The 21,086-nt window shown below is 48.6% G+C and overlaps 1 protein-coding gene across 1 annotated transcript in view; it reads left to right on the forward strand.

The window, feature by feature from the left end:
• The window catches only part of LOC131591803 (plexin-A4-like), a 417,581-nt gene that overhangs the window by 263,535 nt on the left and 132,960 nt on the right, over positions 1–21,086 (forward strand). The window contains exon 5 of the mRNA XM_058862866.1: positions 11,485–11,585. Within this exon, the coding sequence (XP_058718849.1) occupies positions 11,485–11,585 (101 nt within the window). The remainder of the gene's footprint in view (positions 1–11,484; positions 11,586–21,086) is intronic.

The raw sequence follows: 21,086 nt of genomic DNA on the forward strand, positions 1-21,086 counted from the left end.
GTGATCCATTCTGGAAGGAAATAAAGAAGTTCTCTTTGTGGATGCCCTGTCTTTACCTTTCCACACAGTGCTTGAGACAACTCCACAGCCTGTTTTATTATTAAAAATAAAAGTCCCAAACCCTAAAAATAGCATGAAGAGATCTCTGAAATGGCTTTAACACTTGGCAGCTCTCAGAGAGCCTGAGGGTTTTCCTAGCAGTATTCTCCAGGGGTCAATATTGGCCCCAAATCTATTGAAAACGTTCATGAATGAGCAGGAGGTTGATATTAAATCCCACAGATAAAATATTCAGTGGAACAACGATCAGCTCAGCATTAACCACGACCAGGGCACAGCGGTTGGGCGACTTTGGCTCCCTCAGACAAACCAAACACAAACTTTGCTGTCTCACAGGAAGGAATTTAGGTCAGGCTGGGAAGTGGGAGACGTGTCCTAGAAAGCAATGACTGAAATGGATGAGGGGCTCGTTTCTTCACATCCTTCCAAAGAGATTTTTCCTCATCTGGCCTGTTGTAGAAGCAGGTTGACATCATCCTGCACCCTTGGAGGAGTGCAGGAGAGTGGGAGAGCTGTGGTCATGCTCTGTGGCCAGAGAGGGAAAAAAGGACTAAAGACCCGCAAAAATTGTTTGTGGGAAGTGGGAAGGTCTGAAAGGGTTTGAAAGCATCTCAGTGTTAATTTATCAGTAGGAAGGTTGAGGAATAACCTGATCAGGAACTCTGAGCCTCCTAATGGAGTGAAAACATCAGGTTAAAGGGCTTTACAACCTGAAAAAGAAAACCAAAATAAAGATCAGTGGTTGGAAACCAAAGCCTGATCAAATCACAGGAAAAGTGTGTGCAAACTTTTTACGGTGTGAGTGATTATCTGCTGGGACAAGCTGCCATTTGGAGGATTCTCCCTTTCCTGGTATCTTCACATAATAATGAGAGATTTGTCTAAGGCAAGATGCTTCAGCTAAACCCAGATTCTCTGGTTCAGTCTAAGAGCAGGTGGGGAGTGGCCTGTGATGTACAGCAGGTGAGGACAGATGATGCAGTGGTCCCTTCTGATCTTAAAAGTTATGCATTTATATGATCCCTGAATTAAATATCCTTGGGCTTTCATTTTATGGCAAGATGAATGCCTGGAAAAGCTGGGAAAACACGTGTAGTGCTTCATCCACCTGAAATACGGGCACTGGGATGGAGCAACCCTCACTACACTCAGCAGGAATTCTGCATTTCGAGCCTCCTTTGTGAGTTAGAACCACACAGAGAGGCAGCAGGGCTTTGCTGGGATCTTCTTCCCTCTAATTCCATGCCGAAACAAGCAGCAGGGATATTTAGAGACAAATGGACATGCCCCAGAACAGTGCCCTGCATCTCTGCCTGGCCACTGCCTCTTTTGGCAGCACCAATTACCCCCCAAACCTTGAGGGCTCCCAGAGGCACCAGCTGAGCAGGGAGTGCTGTCTGCTTTCCTCCCCTTTAATAAACTGAGACATAGAGTTAAAGGTTGGGAAGAACCTGCTTCACATTTTCTCCCTGGATCTTGCTTAACCCTTGAGTGAAACCCTTGGGAAGGGTGGCAGTGGTGGGAGCTCTGGAGAGGCAGAGGTGCTGTGACAGCCCTGAAAGCCCCAGTTTTGGGGATGTGGGTTGGGTTGGCGTGTGTTTGCTCAGGAACAGCTGAAGCAAACGTTATCATGGCTCTCCCTGCCTCACATCTGAAGATTTTGGGCTGCAGATTAACCGGTGTGACCTCAGAACTCTTCAGCTGATGTTATCACTCTGATTGATGCTGCCTGTGGAGCTCCTGCCAGAGAGATTTGAAGGCACTGCATGGAGAATGAGGTGTAAAAGGAGAGGAGGCAGTGATAGGAGGAGAAAATTTGGAGTGGGGTGTGTATGAGGGTGTCTGTGAGCAATCCAAATGCCCCTTTTTGTGGCAAGAAATGTGGGCTCTGGGGAGCTGTGTGAAGATCAGTGCCACTGCACCCTCACTCAGCTAAAGGCAATGAAGTCTTATGAGTTGCCTGCCTCTGACAAAACCATCACAGGTCATTCTGATTGTGTTTGTTGTGTTTGTCACCTGGGATGAGGCTGGAGGATGTGGACAGCCCTGTGCCTCAAACTGGGGGGGTGACACCGTGCTGAAGGCAGTGGTGTAACAGTTTTTGGTGAGATTGGGGCCTGAGAGCCCAGGGAGGGGACAAGATGGTGAAGGCCACAAAGAGATGACCACAGCCACCATGTAGCCTCTCCTTTTGCCCAATATGTGGCTAAAAAAGGGTAAATAAACAGTTAAAAGAGATGGGTGAGCACAAGTCTGATGAGGAGCAGCTGAGGGAGCTGGGGAAGGGGCTCAGCCTGGAGAAAAGGGGGATCAGGGGGAATTTCTGGCTCTGTACAACTCCCTGCCAGGAGGGGACAGCCGGGGGGATCGGGCTCTGCTCCCAGGGACAGGAGGGAACGGCCTCAAGTTGTACCAAGGGAGGTTTAGGTTGGATATTAGGGAAAATTTGTTCATGGAAAGGGTGGGCAGGCATTGGAACAGACTGCCCAGGGCAGTGGTGGAACCACCATGCCGGGAAGTGTCTAAAGCCATCTGGATGTGGGACCTGGGACGGGGGCAGTGGTGGCCTTGGCAGGGCTGGGTTGGACTCGATGACCTTGGAGGGCTTTTCCAACCTTAATGATTCCGTGGTCAGAGGCACAGGGTGGTTTCCATGTGGGAGGTGACTGAAGAAGCAGGAACTCCTCAGCCTTGAAGGAGGTGAGCTGGGTTACATGGAGAGATTGGCAAACTTAGGAGTGGCAGGAGGGGATGGATAGGAACTGACTGCTCAACACCTCTGCAAATACAGGAATTACAGGGCATGAAATTAAACTGTTGAAAAATCAAGTCCTGAACAAATGAAAGCAGGTGATTCCTTCAAGCAAGTGGGCTCTGGATCTGTGAAATTCCCTGGCAAAGCATGCTGTGGATGCAACAATGCAGCTTCAAGGATAAACCAAAGGAAATAAATAAATAAATAAATAAATAGCTCTTTGGGTTATGATGGAGAGAAGACAAGATGCAGAAGTTCCCCTGAATGAAAATTGCCAAAGGCCTGGCAGCTGCTGGAGACATAAATGTGTTCACCCTGGTCTTATGCTTTCCTTTTAGGCCATGGCTGAAGGAGCTGGGATATGTGGGGTGTTGGTCCCAGCCAGCACAGCTGTTCCTGTGTGGAATTACGGGGGATTGAAAATCTGCTTATAACTGAAAAAGGGGCATTTATCAAACTGCCACAATTCCTGTGGCCTGAGAGTGCTGGCAGAATTGAATCCTGCATAAGAGAGTTTGATCAACTTCAGGAGCAGCCTGGGTCAGGAGTGGTGGAACCAGAAACCTGGGAGAGGGTCAGAGTGCCAGGGGAGAGAGAGGAGGCAAAGTTCCTCCAGGCAATTGGATGAGGATGAGGATTAGGATAGAACTTCATAGCCCAGGGAGATATAAAATGTGTAAAGATGGAGTTTGTAGTGATGACAGGATTGAACTGATGGGAATGGACACAATAAGACACCTGGGAGTGGCTGCTGAGGAGAATTAATCTGTGGGAAGATGCTCACTGCTAACTGAGGAAAAGGATCCCTTCCTTTCATGGGGTGTTGGAATCAGATGATCTTTAAAGGTCCCTTCCAACCCAATTCTTTCTCTGATTCTGTGGTGGGAACACCTGGAAAGGCAGTGGAACAACACGACCTGGAAAGCACCACCACCAGCAGAAACAGCTCTTAACTTCTCCCTGCGTGTTTTAACTGTTCAAGCCTCCACCAGGAACCTTCAAGGGATGCTGGGCTTTGACAAACCCATTGCAGGGGCATAAATTCCTTCCCAGGTCCCAATTAAATCTATTTATAGCCTTTTTGGAGCCTGGGTAACAATCTCTCCCTTGCTCTGCAGCCACGCTCCAGTGGCCACACAGACACCAGCTCTCATTAAGCCTGGGCTGGCCCTGCATTAATTGTGACATGAGGCTGGTTTTTCTGAAGGCTTTTGAACACAAATGTTTAGCCAAACCTCATTTGTTTCACAGTTCACAGAGTGCAACACTTGACCAGGGGATCAAGATTTAGTGTAGACAAGGTAGGGGGGATGTGAAGCTACCTGGATGCAGCAGGGAGGAACAAGGATGGGATGCTGCAGGCGGAGGAAGCCGGCCAGAGCTGATGCTCTGTAGGGTGGGGAAGAAGGTTGGTTGGTTTCATCAGCTTTGGGTAAAATCACCTCTCTCTCCTTCCATGCCTCTGAGCTGGTGAACTCTGATTTTTACAAGGAAATGCAGAGATTTCCCTGCCTTGTGCCAATGGGATGCAATCCCAGCTGAGGAAGGGTTTGGCAATCTTGGTAAGGGAAAAATGAGTGAATTCGGTGGAAACCTGAACCAAAACCTCTGAGTGTGTGGAACACTTTTCAACCTTCAGGATGCCAGCCAAGCTCCCAGCAGGATGCTGTGTCCCCTGCTCCTCCTGGAGTGATGTTTTTGGGAGGGGAGTCACTACAGAGAGGAGGAATTCTTTGAAGAATGGACAGCACAGGGCTGAGCAGTTGTAAAGGGAAAACTGGGAACCTGCCAAACCTTTAAGAAAAGGACTGAGATAATCTTTGTTATCTGTCTGTTCCCTTGTAAATGCAGCCAGAACAGAGCAGGGATGAGGTTGGTGCGAGGGCTGTGTGACAGAGCAGATGGGGAAAGGCTCTTGTTCAAGCACAGTCCCTGTCACCACCCAGGGGCTTCGGAGCTCTGCCATGGTTTACAAGCTATGGAACACGGGGGATTGCCTATAGCACTCTCCAAAAAATTAAACAAAATGTATTTTGTATGTGACTGGTTATTCTGGTGCTGGGATTAGGAAGAAGGGAGGCCTGAACACATCTGAGGATTGTTCTCAGTGACAAAATTTGAGAAAGAACAGAAAATGAAGTGTGGCATTGGTGTGGGAGTCACCTCAGCCGGTGACTGTGGTGTACATTGTCAATGTCTCCACCTGACCTGGCTGTCCAGACTCCTTTATATTCAGTGAACAGACACAGGCACATCCAGGGTGTGATTTATCTCATCCCTGCTTGACATCTAAAACAGAGAGCAGACAAATCCTGCCCTGCAAAAGGTCTCTCCTTCAACAGAGCATGAGTTTCTAGCTTAGAATTAGACTCTGATGTTGCAGACAGAGTTTAGTGAGAAGGCAAAGCCCTCACTTTTCACACCTGCCCCGACAGAGCTGTTCCCTGCAAGCCTGACAGGCTTGATAGATCAGAAATGAAGCCCAGCATGGTTTACACAGAAAACCCCTTATTTGAGGGGTTTTCTGAGCCAGCTGCAGGGCAGAGTCCTGCCAAGGGATGTATGAAGAGCAGAACTGCACTGCAAGGTGTGCAAAGCCAATTTCATTGCTGCAGGAGCAGCAGTCTCATCCTGAGAGCTTCTGATGGGAGCTGCCAACACTCAGCCTCGCCTCAAAGTTTCCTGGAGCTGTTGCCACAGAGGCTGTGGGCATCAAATCTTTGTATTCCTCCTCTTGCTGTACCTCTGCTGGTGTGAGTGTCGTGTGGTTGTGGCTGGGGATTTGCTCTGGCAGCACCAGAGTGGAGAAATCTCTCACCAAAGGTGCCCAGAACAGAGACAGGAGAGGAGGAGGAACAGCAAACACACAACTGGAGGTAGAGGGCTCTTGGTGAACAAGAATATTTGATCAGGTAATTTATCCTGCCATGTAGCAGGACGCTGACCCCCACTTTAATTATTGTGTCATTTGTCCTTGACAGCTACTGCTGCTTCCAATTAACGCTCTGAATTAAAGACCCCAGTTTTCCAAGGATGTAAGCATGGATTTACCGGGAAGAGGCAGAGCTTGGGGGTGTCTGATGAGAAATGGCATTCCCCATCCCAGTGGGACTGGCAAGCTGTGTTCTTATCCTGCAGAGGTGGCAGGCTGGAATGAAACCCAGATCCTCATTTCTATCCCTGCAGGAGCAGCTCCTCTCCCAGCAGTCTGACATCAGTGTGAGCCCTGCTTCTCACCAGGGTAAATAATGTGTTTTGCTTTTGCCTTCTCCTGCCTTTTTACTGGGCCTCTAGGTCAGGTGATAAGGCACAGGATATCAAACATGACAGAGGAAATCCAAGTCCCTTTGTCTGTAATTCAGGCCAGAATAAAATCAACATCTTGGGATGCTGTGCAGGTGACTGAGCACCTTCCCTGACTGTCCAAGGTGCAGAAGTGCTTCAACCTGTGCTTCTTTCAGGTGGCTTTTTGCCTTCCTCTATTTAATAAACTGTATTATCATGAACACTCTATTCAGGGCTTTGAAATCAAATAAGCTCCACTCCTAAATCTTTCTGCAGTTTTTCAGGGCTGGCTGAGCCTCGAAAGATAGCAGCATTCACAGAACCCACATGGCTTGACAGAGCCACTGTTCAGTGTTTTGGAAATGTATCTTTTGACTGCTGGGAAGGAAATTGGCTACTTAAGATGCCTTTTTGTACATTTAAATTAACTTAGTCCATCAGACTGAATAAATCCTGCCACTGTATTAACATCCAATTATAACAACAGAGATTGAGCAATGATTCAGGTTTTGACCAGAATGTTGGCAGTTTAAGGGGAAAAAGAAGCAATGTATATTGAAATAAAAAAGTCAAAAATGGGAGCCAGAAAATTATGACTGAGCACATAGCAGGAGCTTTTGTGAATGTATAATGGCAGAAGCAGGAGCCAAATTTCTAACAGGATTATCTGTTACTGTCTACCAGATCCAAAAAAACTCAATCATTTTGTTTTAAATGACTTTTTGTAACTCATTCATACTAGAAATAAGGAGGGGAAGGGAGGCTGGGAGCTGGAGAATCTGCAGTTTGGAATTCAGGCAGGATCAGAGGTGAGGGTGAAACACCCTGAAGGAGCAGTTGAGCTCTGAACCATCCAGCACTTTGCAGATTTCGCCAGATTTTTAAGATTTCCTTGTGAGCCAGGAACTCGTGGGTGATTTCTTTTGGGGACCAGTAAATGGATGTGTTGATGAGGTGAAACAGCTCTTCAAATCCTGCTGCAGCCATGGCAGCTGGGCCTGCTCGTTGTTCCCTTTCTGCCCTTGAGAAGGACGTGAGATTCACCTTCCCCTTGTCCAGCCCTGGCTCTGGGATTGCATCTCACTCTGGGTCAGAGATCATCTGTCCCTCTGCTCAGCTATGGACAGATCTTTGGAAGCACAGCAGCTCCTGGATGTCCACCAGGTGTGTGCACAGGCATTTTAAAGGACCTTACCTTCATATCTTCAATATTCCAATAAACCCATGGCCTAAATATGTTGTATTTAATGACCTGGTGCTCACTGAGCAGGTGTTACCTGAACTTCCTCCCCAGACTTGCTCAGATGCCATAAACCCACACCTTCAGAGACATTGAGACAGCTCCTCCTTCTGCTGCTGAGACCTCCCTTTCTGCTTCAGCTCTCCTTGATAAAATGGGGAGATGTGGGGACAGAATCAGAGAATATCCTGAGTTAGAAGGGAACTGTGAGGATCATCCAGTCCAGCTCCTGGCCCTGCACAGATGCCCCAACAATCCCACCCTGTGCATGCCTGAGAGCATTGTCCAAATGTTTCTGAAGCTCTGGGAGCCTTGGGAATGTGCCCATTCCCTGGGCAGCCTGTTCAGTGCCCACCACCCTCTGGGAAGGAACCTTTTCCTGATATCATATATTTTCCTGATATATGGGATATAAGCCCTGAGAACCACAGCAGTCTGTTCTTACATCCATATATTGCTCTGGAACAGTGAGGCTAAAAATATCAATGAAGCTGTGACCACTGCAGGAATATAAATTAAATACAAATTCCTTCAAACTGGCTCCTAATGCCCCAAAATGAAGGACACTTTCCTTTTCTAGTCCTGCTGAATCCCTGGTTTTATCTGGACAGCACTCTCAGACACGTGGTGGATTCCTGGAGTCGCCCTGTGCAGGGCTAAGGATTGAACTTCAATGATCCTTGTGGGTCCCCTCCAGCTCAGGACATTCCAGGATTCTGTGATATTTGCCACAAAATGTTGAATCCAGGTTTCACTCCCACGAAGAACCAGGGGTAGGGACCCTCACCAAGGTTGGAAAATAGCCTTGAAGAGTTTGTCAGGCTTTCCAAGGATGGAGAAGGGGTGGAAGGAGTAACCACAACCGGGTTTGCCATGGAGATTTCCACCTCCAGCACTGCCTGATCCCTTCATCCAAGTGAAGGATGGCAAGGCTCTGTAGCTGGGAGGCTGCATGGACTTCCCTTTTGCTGATATTTTAGTGGCAGCACAAAAAGCTGGCTGTTCCCTGGAGGGACACAGTCAGCTCTCAAACCCTTCAACGTGGAAAGCTGAGCTGAATTAATTACAGTTTATGCTCCAAAAAGGAAAATAAGACCTCTGATGTGCCTTATTTGCTTGATGTTCTTCCTCTTCTCAGCAGATGACCCTCAGGTGGCATTTCTTTCAGTTGCAGCTCCTTTGTTTTGTTTTTTTGGTTTTTTTTGTGGTTTCTTTCTGCATTAATTGGAAGGTCTGACACTTCCAGCCCAAGACATTTATCAGCATGGTACAGTTTTAATTAATCTCACAATAAAGCTGCTAGAGGTGAACTCGTGAAAGGACTTTTAGGGCAGGAATAACGCACACGGTGACACGGGACACACTCTGGTGGGATTGACGGGATTTGGGATGCGGGAAGCTCATGGCACATCCCTGTGGGCTCTGCAGCACAAGGCCGGTGTGCTCCTGGAAACAACATAAATCCCACAAAATGTACCCAAACAGACTGAAAAGAAAACATTTCTGCAAAGATGAAGATCTGGGTTCCCAGTAGGTTCCTCCTGCCACTGGGACAGGCTTGGATATCCTTTGATGGCTAATTAACTAATAAGAATAAAACACACAGAGCACCTTTTATCTACTCTTTTTATAGCCATTTGCCAAGAAATGGCAAATTTCAGTCCTCTAGGATATCTTTCTTGTACCTATATCACAGCCACGAGTGGATTTTGACTCTGAACATTCAAGCCAGGATCACCAGGTGTTGGAAAAGTTCATTTTCTGATCTAAACTTCTCAACCAAAGCTCACTTCTATCAGGCAGGTACAAACTGGCTCAGAAGTGAGGCTGGATGGAACTATCTAGAGCTAATGAGGATAAATCAAGCAGCACCATATGTCAAACTGAGGGTGGTTTGGGTGGGAACTGCGGAGCCAAACCCAACTGTGCTCACAAAATTCTAATTACCAGGTGGGACTTGCATCTGGATTGAGGAATGGCAGATTTAGAGTCTTTGGACGCTAAATTTTCTGCTCCTTCTTCAAGTCCTCTGGTGGCCACAGTGTAGCCATGGCCAAGCTTGATGTGATTGAGATAAAAAAACTCACAGCATATTTTATTCTGGTGGAAATAAGAGGTGGGAATGGCTGACATAATAAAATATAATGTCTCCACCTTTTGATATCTTCTTGTAAAAAAATTTATGTGTTTTTGGAATTTGGATTCAACACAGACTATTGGCTTCAACAAGTTTAATTGAGTGAAATTCTGAGGCATAAAATTTATTCTTCATGAATAGGTGGTGCCTGCTTGATGAGAAGCTTAAGGAAGGTGGAACAACCTCATTCATGGCCAAGCAATCTTAATTTTTAAACTTCTTGAAAGAATCACAGAATCTTGGAAAAGACCTTTAAGATCATCAAATCCAACCATTAATTCACAGCTGCCAAGGCTGCCTTAATTAGAGAGGTCTGAATGACTCCTTTTTTGTCTTGTTCTTATAACTTTTATTGCTCTGTGGTCTCTTCTGATTATGTTTTTATGCTCAAGTCAATAGATTCAGCTGAGAAAAGTGAGTTTGTGCTGGTTTTTGTTTGAGGTTTTTTTCCCCCCTTTTCTCACTTTTTCCTTAAAGGCTTTCAGTAGCTGCAGTTGGTTCCTCTGGGTGACTTGGCACAGGCAGTGGTGCAATGGTAAATAAAACCCATCCTGTTCCTACCTGAAGTTTTCTAAAGCTTCTGCCACTTGCCAGAGGCAAAACTGCACATCTCCAGCTTTTGCTTATAGACTATCAACTGGGATTTGTGGGTAGGGTGAGAAAAACAATTTCTGATACAACCAGAAAAGGTCTTCATACGGAGCTGGAATTTTGCCTGATATATATTTATATTAAAATTTAAAAACTAAAAAAAAAAAAAAAAAAAAAAAAAAAAAAAAAAAGCCAGTTCTTGGTTCATTTACAGACACAACCAAGATGGATCTTAGTCTGTCACTTCACAGCTCAAGCTCTCCTGAATGTTGTGCCAAGTAAAAAATCGTCCCTGGGATCCAGGTGTATTCCCTCGTCATTTGTCAGGAGTAACTGTTCTGCAGTTTAGAGCTGGCAGTTCTCAGCGGTGTTTCATCAGGATAATTCCACACTCTGTCGTCTGAGGGAATAAACTCTCCCTGCTGACAGGAACTGGGGTGAAGACACCAGCAATTGACTGGATATTACAGAGGCTCTCTGAAGCTTATTCAGTGGAAAAGGGACTATCAGGTTATTGGGCCCAAATTGTGTGTTTGGCTTCAAAAGCTGTGAGGGGCTTACAAAACCTAAGAGGAATCAAAAGCACTGGTCTGTGAGACAGGAGGTCAGGCTGGGCAGTCCCTTCAACCCTTGAAACCTCTCGCTGAAATGCTTTAATTAAAAAGGAAAAATAAAAGAAAAATAGATGATAAAATGCGGTATTTTGGCAGTACATGGGTGTTTCAGGTCCCACTCTAATGCCTTCTGAGCTGCTAAAGCAGAAAATATCCAGCTTGGTAGCCTTTGTCCTTTTTCCTGCTGGGAGCAACCTCTCCAGGGATGGGACAAGCAGTGGTTGGAAAGATGCACGTGCAATGGGGAGTGGAGTTAACGCTTTCCTGGGACCAGCAGTGGTGGTGGCAGTGGGGACTGGTGGTGGCAGTGGGGACTGGTGGTGGCAGTGGGGACTGGTGGTGGCAGGAGGTCACGGGAGGGAGACAAAGACATCACAAGACCTCAGCTCTCACAGGAAGCCAGAAAGCAACGGAGTCCAAAACCAGAGAGATCAATGAGATCCAGGGAGTTTAACCTGCTGCAGATCTCCTGTTGTCCAGTTGAAATTGATTTAATTTCAAGGTACCACATCCCCACAGCCTGCCTGATTTGTTGATTGATGGGAAATCCTGCAAGCAAAGTAATTTGGCAACAGATGAAGGGCTACAGGGTGAGGGAAAGGCCACAGGAGACGTGGACCAGGGTGTGGGCAGGGACTGCAGCATCCCCATCCCTCTGCCTGCCCCAGGCCTGCCCAGCGCTGCACGGATCTTCCTGCGGGAGCACAGGCACCAGGGCAAGGGGACAGGGCGGGTGGCACCTCCACCAAGCCGTTCTGAGCCGTGTGAGAAGCCTGACAGGTTGTCCCCTTTCCTCCTGCAGCTCACCAGGGTGCCCGTGGAGTCGTGCAGCCAGTACGAGACCTGCAGCGAGTGCCTGGGCTCGGGGGACCCCCACTGCGGATGGTGTGTGCTTCACAACACGTGAGTACCTGCAGGGTTCTGCCACCACCCCAGCCCCTCCTGCCCCTCTCACCTGCCTCCTGATAGCACAGCTAGAGGGGGGAAATGCTGTCTCAGCCCCTGGCTGAGCCTGTACCTCCAAAAAGTTCTCTGGGACTTGCTAGGGAGAGTCTTTGCTTCATTATGAAGGGTTTTTTTGGAAGATGAGGGGAAAGAAGGGTGGTAGAGGTTGGACAGAACTTCTCCACAGCTTGGTCTGTGGACTTGGTCTTGCTGACTGCACTGGCAAAGCAGTCTGGTGTTTTTTGAATTCAACAATTCCAGCAGCTCTTCTCTGGGTCACATTTTCCTGGTGGTTTCCATTCCATTCAAGGGAATTTGGCTCTGACCATTCACCCTTGTCTCAGCACCTCCAGCTTTCCACTGCTGACCTGAACCTCTCCTCTTTCAGACTCGTTGTGATCTCCATCACCCTTAGAGATGAGGAATCAGGTCCCAGTAAACAACATGGGATCCACTCCAAGGCAGTTTTCATTGGGACTTTATGGTTTAACAGGCCAAGCAAGGCCTCATTCCACTCTTCCATTATTTTGTTGTACTGGTTTATCCACTACCTCACAAGGAGAACTGGATCCAGGTGTCCTCAGTATTGGGATATCAGTTCATTGGCGTGTTTTTCCTCAGGCTTTTTGATGATGCTGTTGGTCTTGAACAACAAGACCTCTCTGCAGCCTTTTCCTCCTCCTGCAGAGAACCCTCTGCCAAAGCCGTGGAGAGGGAGGTGTTGGCTTGGCTGGGCTCCTGGCTCTGAGTGACAGGGAGGTCTGGTTTGCCCAGCCCCTCTCAGCAGAGACAGGGGCTGGGAAGTGCAGTGGACCTGTCTAACCCAGGGTTCCAGCTGAGAGTGGCTCTGCAGGGTGTTGTCACTCCAAGCCTCACGGTGTCCTTGGCAGCCTTGGAGGGTTTTTCTGATGGGCCCTGCTCTTGCCGTGTGTTGGTCTTTTCCCTCTGAGTTCATCTGAATTCTTCCTGTTGAGTTGCAAACTCTCCAGGTGGAGACAGGGATCCAGTTGAAGTGATAGACTTTGCTACCTCTCCTTGTGGAACAGAAGGGAACAAACCTGGACCATATTCCAGCCTTCTGTCGATGCTCTGAATGCTCTGCTTCTGTCAGCTTGTGTGACCCTCATCCAAAACCACAGCAGTCTGCTTAATTTCAAATCAGATCCGGGGGATCCATCCCAAAACACGTCCAAAAATGTGGCTCGTGCTCTGGAATTGTTCAAGAGAACCTTGGCAAACCAGTCCTGAATTGTGGTGTGGTGGGTAAGAGCCCAGAAAACTTTCATCCTGCTGACCTGAGGGTATTTCCTTTTGACACAGAGCTTTATAGTGTGTTCCCATCCCATCTCATCCTGCATCCATCCTCCAGGACACCGTGTGTTTGCTGCCAGCAAAGGGACAGCACAGATATGTGCAAGCAGCATAGAAAGGCACGAATTTGTTCATTGATTGTACCACAGCAGTGCTGGATATTTCATCTCCTTGCATCCAGGGTCAGTGGCAAGAAACAAATCAAAACATGCAGCAATAAATCCCCAAAAGGAGAGAGAAGGGGCACAGGCACCTGCAGAGTGTGCAGCAGCTCAGCCTGAGCAGTACTGGGAATGAAATGGAGGGTGATGGGTGGGGCTGTCAGATTCAACTTGGTTAAAAAAAAAATCCCTGTGCAGGCTCGACTCTTGAGGGAGAAGTGTGGCTGGAGTCTGGACCTGGCTGATGGCAGCGTCCCCGTGCCCTCCTCCCTCTGGCCACTTAACCTCTGGTTCCTTGTCTGGAGAAGAGAAACGCCTCTTATTTATGTGCCTTTCAGCAGGGTCACTGAGATTGATTCCCTGCTGGGTTTTTTTGAAGCACTTTGAAGGCAAATGTTATCAAATCCCACTTCAAGTCTGTTGCTTCCCTCTAGTTTTTCTCACGGTGAAGAAATCTGATTTTCAGTCCTAGTTTGGGGGGGGTTTTCAGTGCAGCCTCAGGTGTTCCTTTCTGAGTCTCAGTTTCCTCATCCTTTTGGGCAGCCCTGAGAGCAAAGGAGCCAATTACACCCCACTCAGAAAGTTTTGGCTGCACAGGATGTTCAGGGTAAGGACACTGGAATACTGAGTCTCTAATTAGAAATTTGTGCACATCAGAACCCCTCAAGACTCATTAACAGACTTTTCCTCAACTGGAATACGCCTTCAACAGCTCCTGCGCGAGGGTCCCTGGGGAAAAATGCCATAAACATTTCCCCTCCTGGCTCCTAACCCTTCCTTCTTCCCTCCCAGTCAGGAATCCCGGGGGATTCCCAGTGCAGGGCTGAATCCAGTGATGTGGAAGGTGTGGAGGAAGCAGCTGGGCTGTGCAAGAGCTGGGGTAGAGTGGGGCTGGGAGACAGATTTGTGGGCAAAGCCACGCTGTTCCCTTCTCCTCCTCCAGTACAAACCATCAAGAGGAGCAGTAGTGGGCTGGGAGGCAGGAGAAAACTGCCCAAAGGGTTACAGCACTGTGTTTTTGTCTCTCCCATGCACACCTCTCTTATTTTGGGATTTTTCCTACAAGGGCTGATGCAACTCCTCTTCCCCAGACCCCCATTTCCAGCCATCCTCAGCTCCCACCACCGAAGAGCTCCAGGGACAGCTCCCATCCGTCTCTTCCCGGCTGAGCTGGGCTGTCTGTGCCGAGGGCGGCGTGCCAGGGCTCGGGAATCGATTTCCACAGCTCTGCTGTCCTAACCTTACACCGAGAAACTCGAGTCCTCTGGGAGAGACAGACAGACCCACAGACGGCTGCGGGAGAGAGGGGGGAGGATGGATTGGCTTCTGTCCCGAGGAGAGGAGCTGATACAGAGCAGGTCACTGGAGCTTTTCATCTCCGTATCTTTACCCCGATCTTGTCCTCCCTCCCTTTCCCAGCTCTGCTCCCTCCCGGGCTCTGCTCAGGCCTCTTTAGGCGGCGATGAATCATTTACTCGGTGTAAATTGGAAATGTGGCTCTGGTGGCTGCGGGGGTCTCTGGGGGAGGGAGAGAGGCAGGGACGGAGCAGTGGGGATGGACGAGCCTGCAGAGCTGGCACTCGGTGCCTGCTGCAAGGTCACAGCAATGTCACCAGCCCGGACAGGGGCTGCAGAGAGGCCTGAGAGCAAAGAGAAGTTTCCTGCAACCCTGAAATGAATTCAGCAGCTTCCTCCTGTGTCAGATGCAGCACTGTCCAAGGAAAACACCCAAATCTGACCACTCTTCTAATCCCCTGGCAAGTTACTCCTGTCTCAGCTATATCCAAACTGTAACCTCCCCCTCTTCCTTCTTTCCCAGCTTCAGCTACTGAAAAACCCCTCATTAAATCTAGATTGGATATTTGGAAGAAATTCTTCCATGTGAGGGTGGAGAGACCCTGGCACAGGGTGCCCAGAGAAGCTGGGGCTGACCTTGGATCCCTGGAAGTGTCCAAGGCCAGGTTTGATGGGGCTTGGAGCAGCCTGGGACAGAGGGAGGTGTCCCTCTGGGGGTGGAATAGATGATTTTGAGGGTTCCTTCCATCCAAAGGGATTCTGTTATTCTATGTACATTCTCTAATCCATCTGCATGTGGTCACCATGCAGGTTTTCAGCCCTGCACAGCATCCCTGGGTTGTCTTTAACACCCCAGCTGCCATAAGAATGGAAATTTGGCGCAGAAAAGCAGCGTCCCTATAGAGAAGAGCAACATTTTATCGCAGGGAAATCCCCTGCTGGGTGCAAAGAGGCCTGTCCCAGGCTCTGCTGCGCTAGTGACTCTCCTAGATTTTGGCTTTGCTGCCTCGTTTCATCCCATGCAACATCCATCTAACTCCAAGAGGAATAGCTGAGCACACACAAGCTGTCCCTAAGGAGGATGCACCCCCAGGCACCAGCCTCCTTCTGCTCTGGAATCTGCCCTTGCAGGCCTGGGGACTCCTTGGCTGGCAGGTCATTAATTGCAATCAGAGAGGGAAACAGTCCCATTTTCTGGGAGAACTTGTGATATTTCAAAACTTTTTTTTTTTCCTCCAGCTCGCAGTGGCCAATTATTTTTTTAATAAGAAATGTTCTTGAAAGCTGTTCTGGAAGGGACTGATTCCATTTAGTAATTGGAGAATGATTCATTTAGACTTTGGAAGTTCTCGTTTTGGGGTTTGATTTCAGTTTTTAGCAAATTGCTTGAGATTTCAAAATAAAAAGTCATTCTGAAAGGAAGCATTAATTTTTTTTATTTTTATTTTTCCATTAGAATGAAACATTTGAGCATCTGTGATTTCTTTCTCCCCCAGAAGTCTTTACCAGCCCTAGAGACTGAGCAAAGCAGTCAACAAGCGCTGTTGGTTTAGAGGAACTGACATTTGCTGCGGAGGGAAGAGGGATTGTTTAAGCATCTCCAGTCTGTCCTGCTTGGAGATATCAGAGCCAGGAGCTGGCTCTGCTCCTTGCACTCCTCTGCTCAGCTCTGAGGAGCTGCTCATGTCCTCTGTGTGTCCTTCTGGCACCCAGAGCCTCCCCAAGGCACCCAAGCTGGCTCTGTTGGCTTTGCAGAGCACAAGCCAGCAGATCCCGCTGCTGCTGAACCTTGGGAATAGGATCCAGTGGCCTCCTGAAGGCATCCTCACCCTATGGAAGAAGCAGTGACAAAAGACTCTCATTTCTGGGCCACAGCAGTCACCTTTCCTGGATCCCTTTGGCTCTGGGTAGGTCAGGGGATGCCCAAAATCTCCCACATGGAATTCCTCAGGTGGAGCTGGTCTGGATTAACTGGATCCCTGCTGTTATGAGACACCTCACAAGCCATAGGAGAATTTTTTGGTTTCCCAACAAAAAAAACAGCCCAGTTCAGAGGGGATTGATGCCATTCTCTGGCAGCAGACACCCACCCCAGTGTCTGAGGAGTGACCCTCCACATCCTCCTGCTCTCCACCTCCTCCCACTTGTGTGGACAACTCACACACTCCAAAACTGCAGCTCTCCTTCGCAACATGATACGAAGGGAAAAACAGGCATTTAAACAAGCTGTTTTCTAGTGATCACTGTGGAGGGAGGTTTGTTATCCACTCTCAGCCTCACTGCCAGACCAGGAGAAATAAAAGGGAAAAGTTCCAAAGTGCAGCTCTCGGTGTCTGGGCTCAGCAGGTAACCTGATGCGCCGCCTCTGGCAGAGCTCATTGATTTCCCTGGCTTTAACTTTCTTGGTCAAAGTCTTCTGAACCACCAGAGAGTCTCGGGTAACCCCAGCTGCCTACACAGGCTGCAATAAGACCTTTCTTGAAGGGTCTTTTTCTTGTTTGACTTTCTGCTGTCTGAAAGCCTGTGACTCTTTTCAGGGTTTTGTTCTTTCTTCTTCCCTTTTTCCCTTGTTTTTGCTTCCCAGCCTTTTCCTCCAGCGCTGCTTCTGGAAGGGGCTGTGTGGGTCAGGCTTCAGGGACCCAGCAGGGCAGGAGGTTGGAATATCACACCCACTCCTGGGCTGCTCTGAGCTTTAACAGTGGGAAAAGAGGGATTTCCTGACTCTTGCAGGGGTTTGTGATCCTATAAACCCTCAGCTGCCCCTGCCTCGTACTCCCCATGCTGTTTTGTCCCAAGGTGCCACCTGGAGTCCCTCCAATAAGGCAGCAATTTGGAGGTGTTTTGCACTTGCCTGGTATGATGAAAAGTAATAGAACCAGGGAATATTCTGAGCTGGAAGGGACCCATGTGAATCATCAAGGTCCAGCTCCTCGCCCTGCACAAAACAGCCCCAAAAACCACACCAGGTGCCTGAGAGCATTGTCCAAACTTTTCTTGAGCTCTGGCAGGGTTGGTGCCATCATCACATTCCTGGGGAGCCTGTTGCAGTGCCAGGCCACCCTCTGGGTCTCACTGTCATGGTTAGGGACATTTTTATAGGAAAATCTTCCTCTATCCTTCCCTGCCCCAACATTGTCCTGCCATGGGGCAGCTCTTGAAGCCTTCAGACATCTCTGAGTCCTGTCAAAGGTACCTGATAATTGTCCTAATCGTCCTGAGGATGGAGCAGCCACAGGGAGAACAGTTTCCAGCTCAAATCCTGTTTTTCCTTGGAAATCTGTGCCCATCTGGGCTGTGCCTCCCCATCGGAAAGGAGACTCAGAGCCAGTTGTTAAGTTCAATACCCCAGTGTGTCTGAGGTGTTTGTGGATATTTCTCACTGCAAAGGAGATTTCCAGTTCTGTGCTGCTGCATGATGGCAAGAAAAACATAAATGCTGGGAAAGAAAGTAATTCCAGGAAATCTGCAGCCTTTCATTTGGTTTGAAAGTCTCCCATCCTTTGTTTGGCAGTCAGTGGTGGCAAAGGAGTGAATGAGCTCTTGGAATGTCTTGATTTGTTTCCTCCCATGTCACAGCTGGCCTGAGAACCCTTCCCACCTGACAGCAAGGGACAGTGGAGTCATCTTCCCAAAACTGGCCTTGGCACGGAGCAATTCCCACTTCTTCCCAGGCACTTATGGAAACTGGAGCCGGTGTTTCAGAGGGAAGCGCAGCAGGGGAACATCAAAGCACCCTGTCCTGAGCCCAGGGAGTCTCTAATCTGCCTGCTGAGGTACAGCTAAAGTACCCATCCTTTCACACCTTTGGAGCCGAGGAAATAGCCCCAAATGTGACAGCTCCAATGGCCTTTTGAAATGAGATCGGGGCTCTTAGCCCAGAGAGGAGGAGGAAATTCTGGGGACTGGGAGCGTGGCTATTGATGGTGATAAAGCCCCGGTGAATCAGAGGCTCCTGGGAATCCTGTTTCTCTACAGAAAACATTGAATAAACCCCTCTGAACCAGCCCTCTGAGCAGATCCCCAGTCCTGGAGAACCGACCCATGGCTGCATCCGTTCCCTAAACGCCATCGTGTCCCCTTTGGGGGCACTTTTGCTGCTCTGGTGAGCCGAGCAGTGCAGGGCAGAGCTGTGCCCTTCACAGGTTGATTATCTCGGTGGCTGTACCTGCCTGAGGCAACTCAGGGACAGCACTGGGCACTGTGGGCCATAAGACGCAGGCGTGTGGTAAATGTGTTTTGATAACAACCTTTTCTTTGATTAGCTTATTTTGCTAGAGGGCAGTGGGGAAGGGTGGGAAGATAATTAGTTTGTGCAGTGGGTTCCAGCAGAAGCTTTCTCCTCCTGCAGCCCTGTGAGTTTGGTGTCCTACTTGGGATTCGTCTCCGTCACAGGAACGTTGGCAGCTCAGGTTTAACGTTGCAGAAAGTTCCAGCCCCTTCAGGGGAAGGTGTTTGGGTGAAATATCTACACATCCCACAGGAGACATTTAGGGAGGGAACAGGGATAGGGGAAAGCTGCATGGCCACCCCGAGCATTTTTTAAAATTTTAAGATTTAAAAATCTTAAAAATCAGGTGTTCACTGGAGCTGAGATGCAAAGTTACAGGGACTGTCACACAGAACGAGTATTGCCAGACTTGAATTGCAACACGGATGTTGGCAGAGCCAGCAGGGAGATTCAGACCTCAAGAAGCAGCAAAATAAGGAATAAGGAATAACAGATATATTGAGAATATAAGGAGACTTTTAATTGTGTTTTTATGTGAGCCAGGAATTCGATTCAGTGACCCATCCCTGCTGTGCTGCAACTGGGGAACCTCAGGTGTGAGATGTTCACCTGGGACAAGTATGGCAGAGTCTTCTTTTCTTCTGGAGGATAAGATGGGGTCCTGAGGACGTCTCAGGTGACTTTTGAGCTCTGTATGTTGGCAACACAACAGAGCCTAACCCCAGTTTGGGATCTTCTCCCCTCTCAAATTCTCAGAACGGACAAAATTCCGTGGGTTTTGCAGCGTGACCGCTCTCACTCCTCCCGTGAATTTTAAAGTCTTGCAATGCCCTAATTTGCAATGGAGCAGGGCTAGGCTTTGCTGCAGGGCTGGGACACTCAGTGAGTGTCAGGGAATATGGATGGTTCAGGGAGCTGTCTCGGTCGCTGGGCTGTTTGTAGGGAATCTCTCTCTTTTAGGGAATCTGTCTTGCTGTCAGGAGCTCCCCGGTGCCTCTGCAGCCAATGAGCTGCCAATGAGGGAAAATGGCACATGAAACAAGCCCTCCCCAGGGTGGGGGAACATCGCTGCCACTGCTGGTTCTGTGACATTTCATCAGCCTCCACCTGTGACAAGTCTCTGAAGGGAAAGGAGCAGGAGGGACCGGGGAGAAATTCCTCCTGAAGAAAAGAACAGCAAACCTTTAAGGTGTGTCTTTATCCAGCCTCAGTCTCTCCATGGATCTGCACACACTCCTGCCCATAAATTAATACCATCAGAGAATAATTTGTGTGGGAAGAACCCTCTAAAATTCATCCTGTTCCACCCCCTGCCATGGGACACCTCCCACCATCCCAGGCTGTTCCAAGCCCTGTCCAACCTGGCCTCGGGCACTTCCAGGGATCCAGAGAAAGCCACAGCTTCTCTGGGAACCCTCTGCCAGGGTCTCCCCACCCTCACAGCCAGGAATTCCTTCCCAGTATCCTCTGTTGCACATTCCCACATTCAGTGACCTGCCACCCAACCTGTCTGTGCCATCAGCACAGCCCCTAGCTCTCCCCATTACTCCCACATCCCCCTGCACTCCATCCCCCAGCAGAGGTGCAGATGCTTTCCCCTTTGACTTCTGTAGCATGGAGATTTTTTTTTAATTTTTAAAATTTCTTTTCATTTTTTTAAAAATTTTTGGGTACTTTTGTATACAAGAATTGGGTATTTTTGGAACAGTCTCCACAGAGCAATGGTCACAGCATGAAGCCTGCCAGAGTTAGGAAGAGTTTGGGCAACACTGAGGCACAGGATGGGATTTTTTGGGGTGTTCTGTGTAGGGCCAGGTGTTGGACTGGATGATCCCTGTGGGTCCCTGCCAGCTCAGGATTGTCATCCAAGCAGAACTGTGGTCCTGGAGGGAGGTTCTGAGTTCACAGGAGCTTCTGAGCTTGATTCTCTCATCCTGCTGTGGGGCTTTATCTTGTGGGGGATCCTCCTTACAGTCTTCCTAACCCCAGCAGCATCTGCATTTCTTCATTGTCCCATCCTCTTGAACATCTTCTCTTCCCTTGTTTTCCACTTCAGATATGGATGCAAGAAACCAGGATATTAAAAAAAAAAACATGTTTTCTTGCCATCCTCTGCGGGAAAAACCAAATTCCCAGTGCAGGACAGGGGCAGTGGCTGTGAATTTCTCCTGCCACTGGCAGTGGGCTTTCTTGTGTGCTGTAGGGACATGGGACAGCCCCACAGAAAACAGCTTTGCAAGGAAGCATCCACCACTCCCTGGTAATGGAAGGAACAGCAGGTTTCTTTTCATTTCCCTCCAACATCTTTCCTGCCTGGGAAGTTACACCAGCAATTAGCATGTCTTTTTGCTGGTTGTCCTGTGGCCAAAAATAAAGAGAAAGCTGAGGAAAAGTTGAGATAAAATAATGAAGAGGGGATGAAATGCTGAAAGCATGAAAGCAAGAAATGTCTGCTGGGACAGA

This window comes from Poecile atricapillus, chromosome W (assembly GCF_030490865.1).
Source record: "Poecile atricapillus isolate bPoeAtr1 chromosome W, bPoeAtr1.hap1, whole genome shotgun sequence".
Classification (NCBI taxonomy): domain Eukaryota; kingdom Metazoa; phylum Chordata; class Aves; order Passeriformes; family Paridae; genus Poecile; species Poecile atricapillus.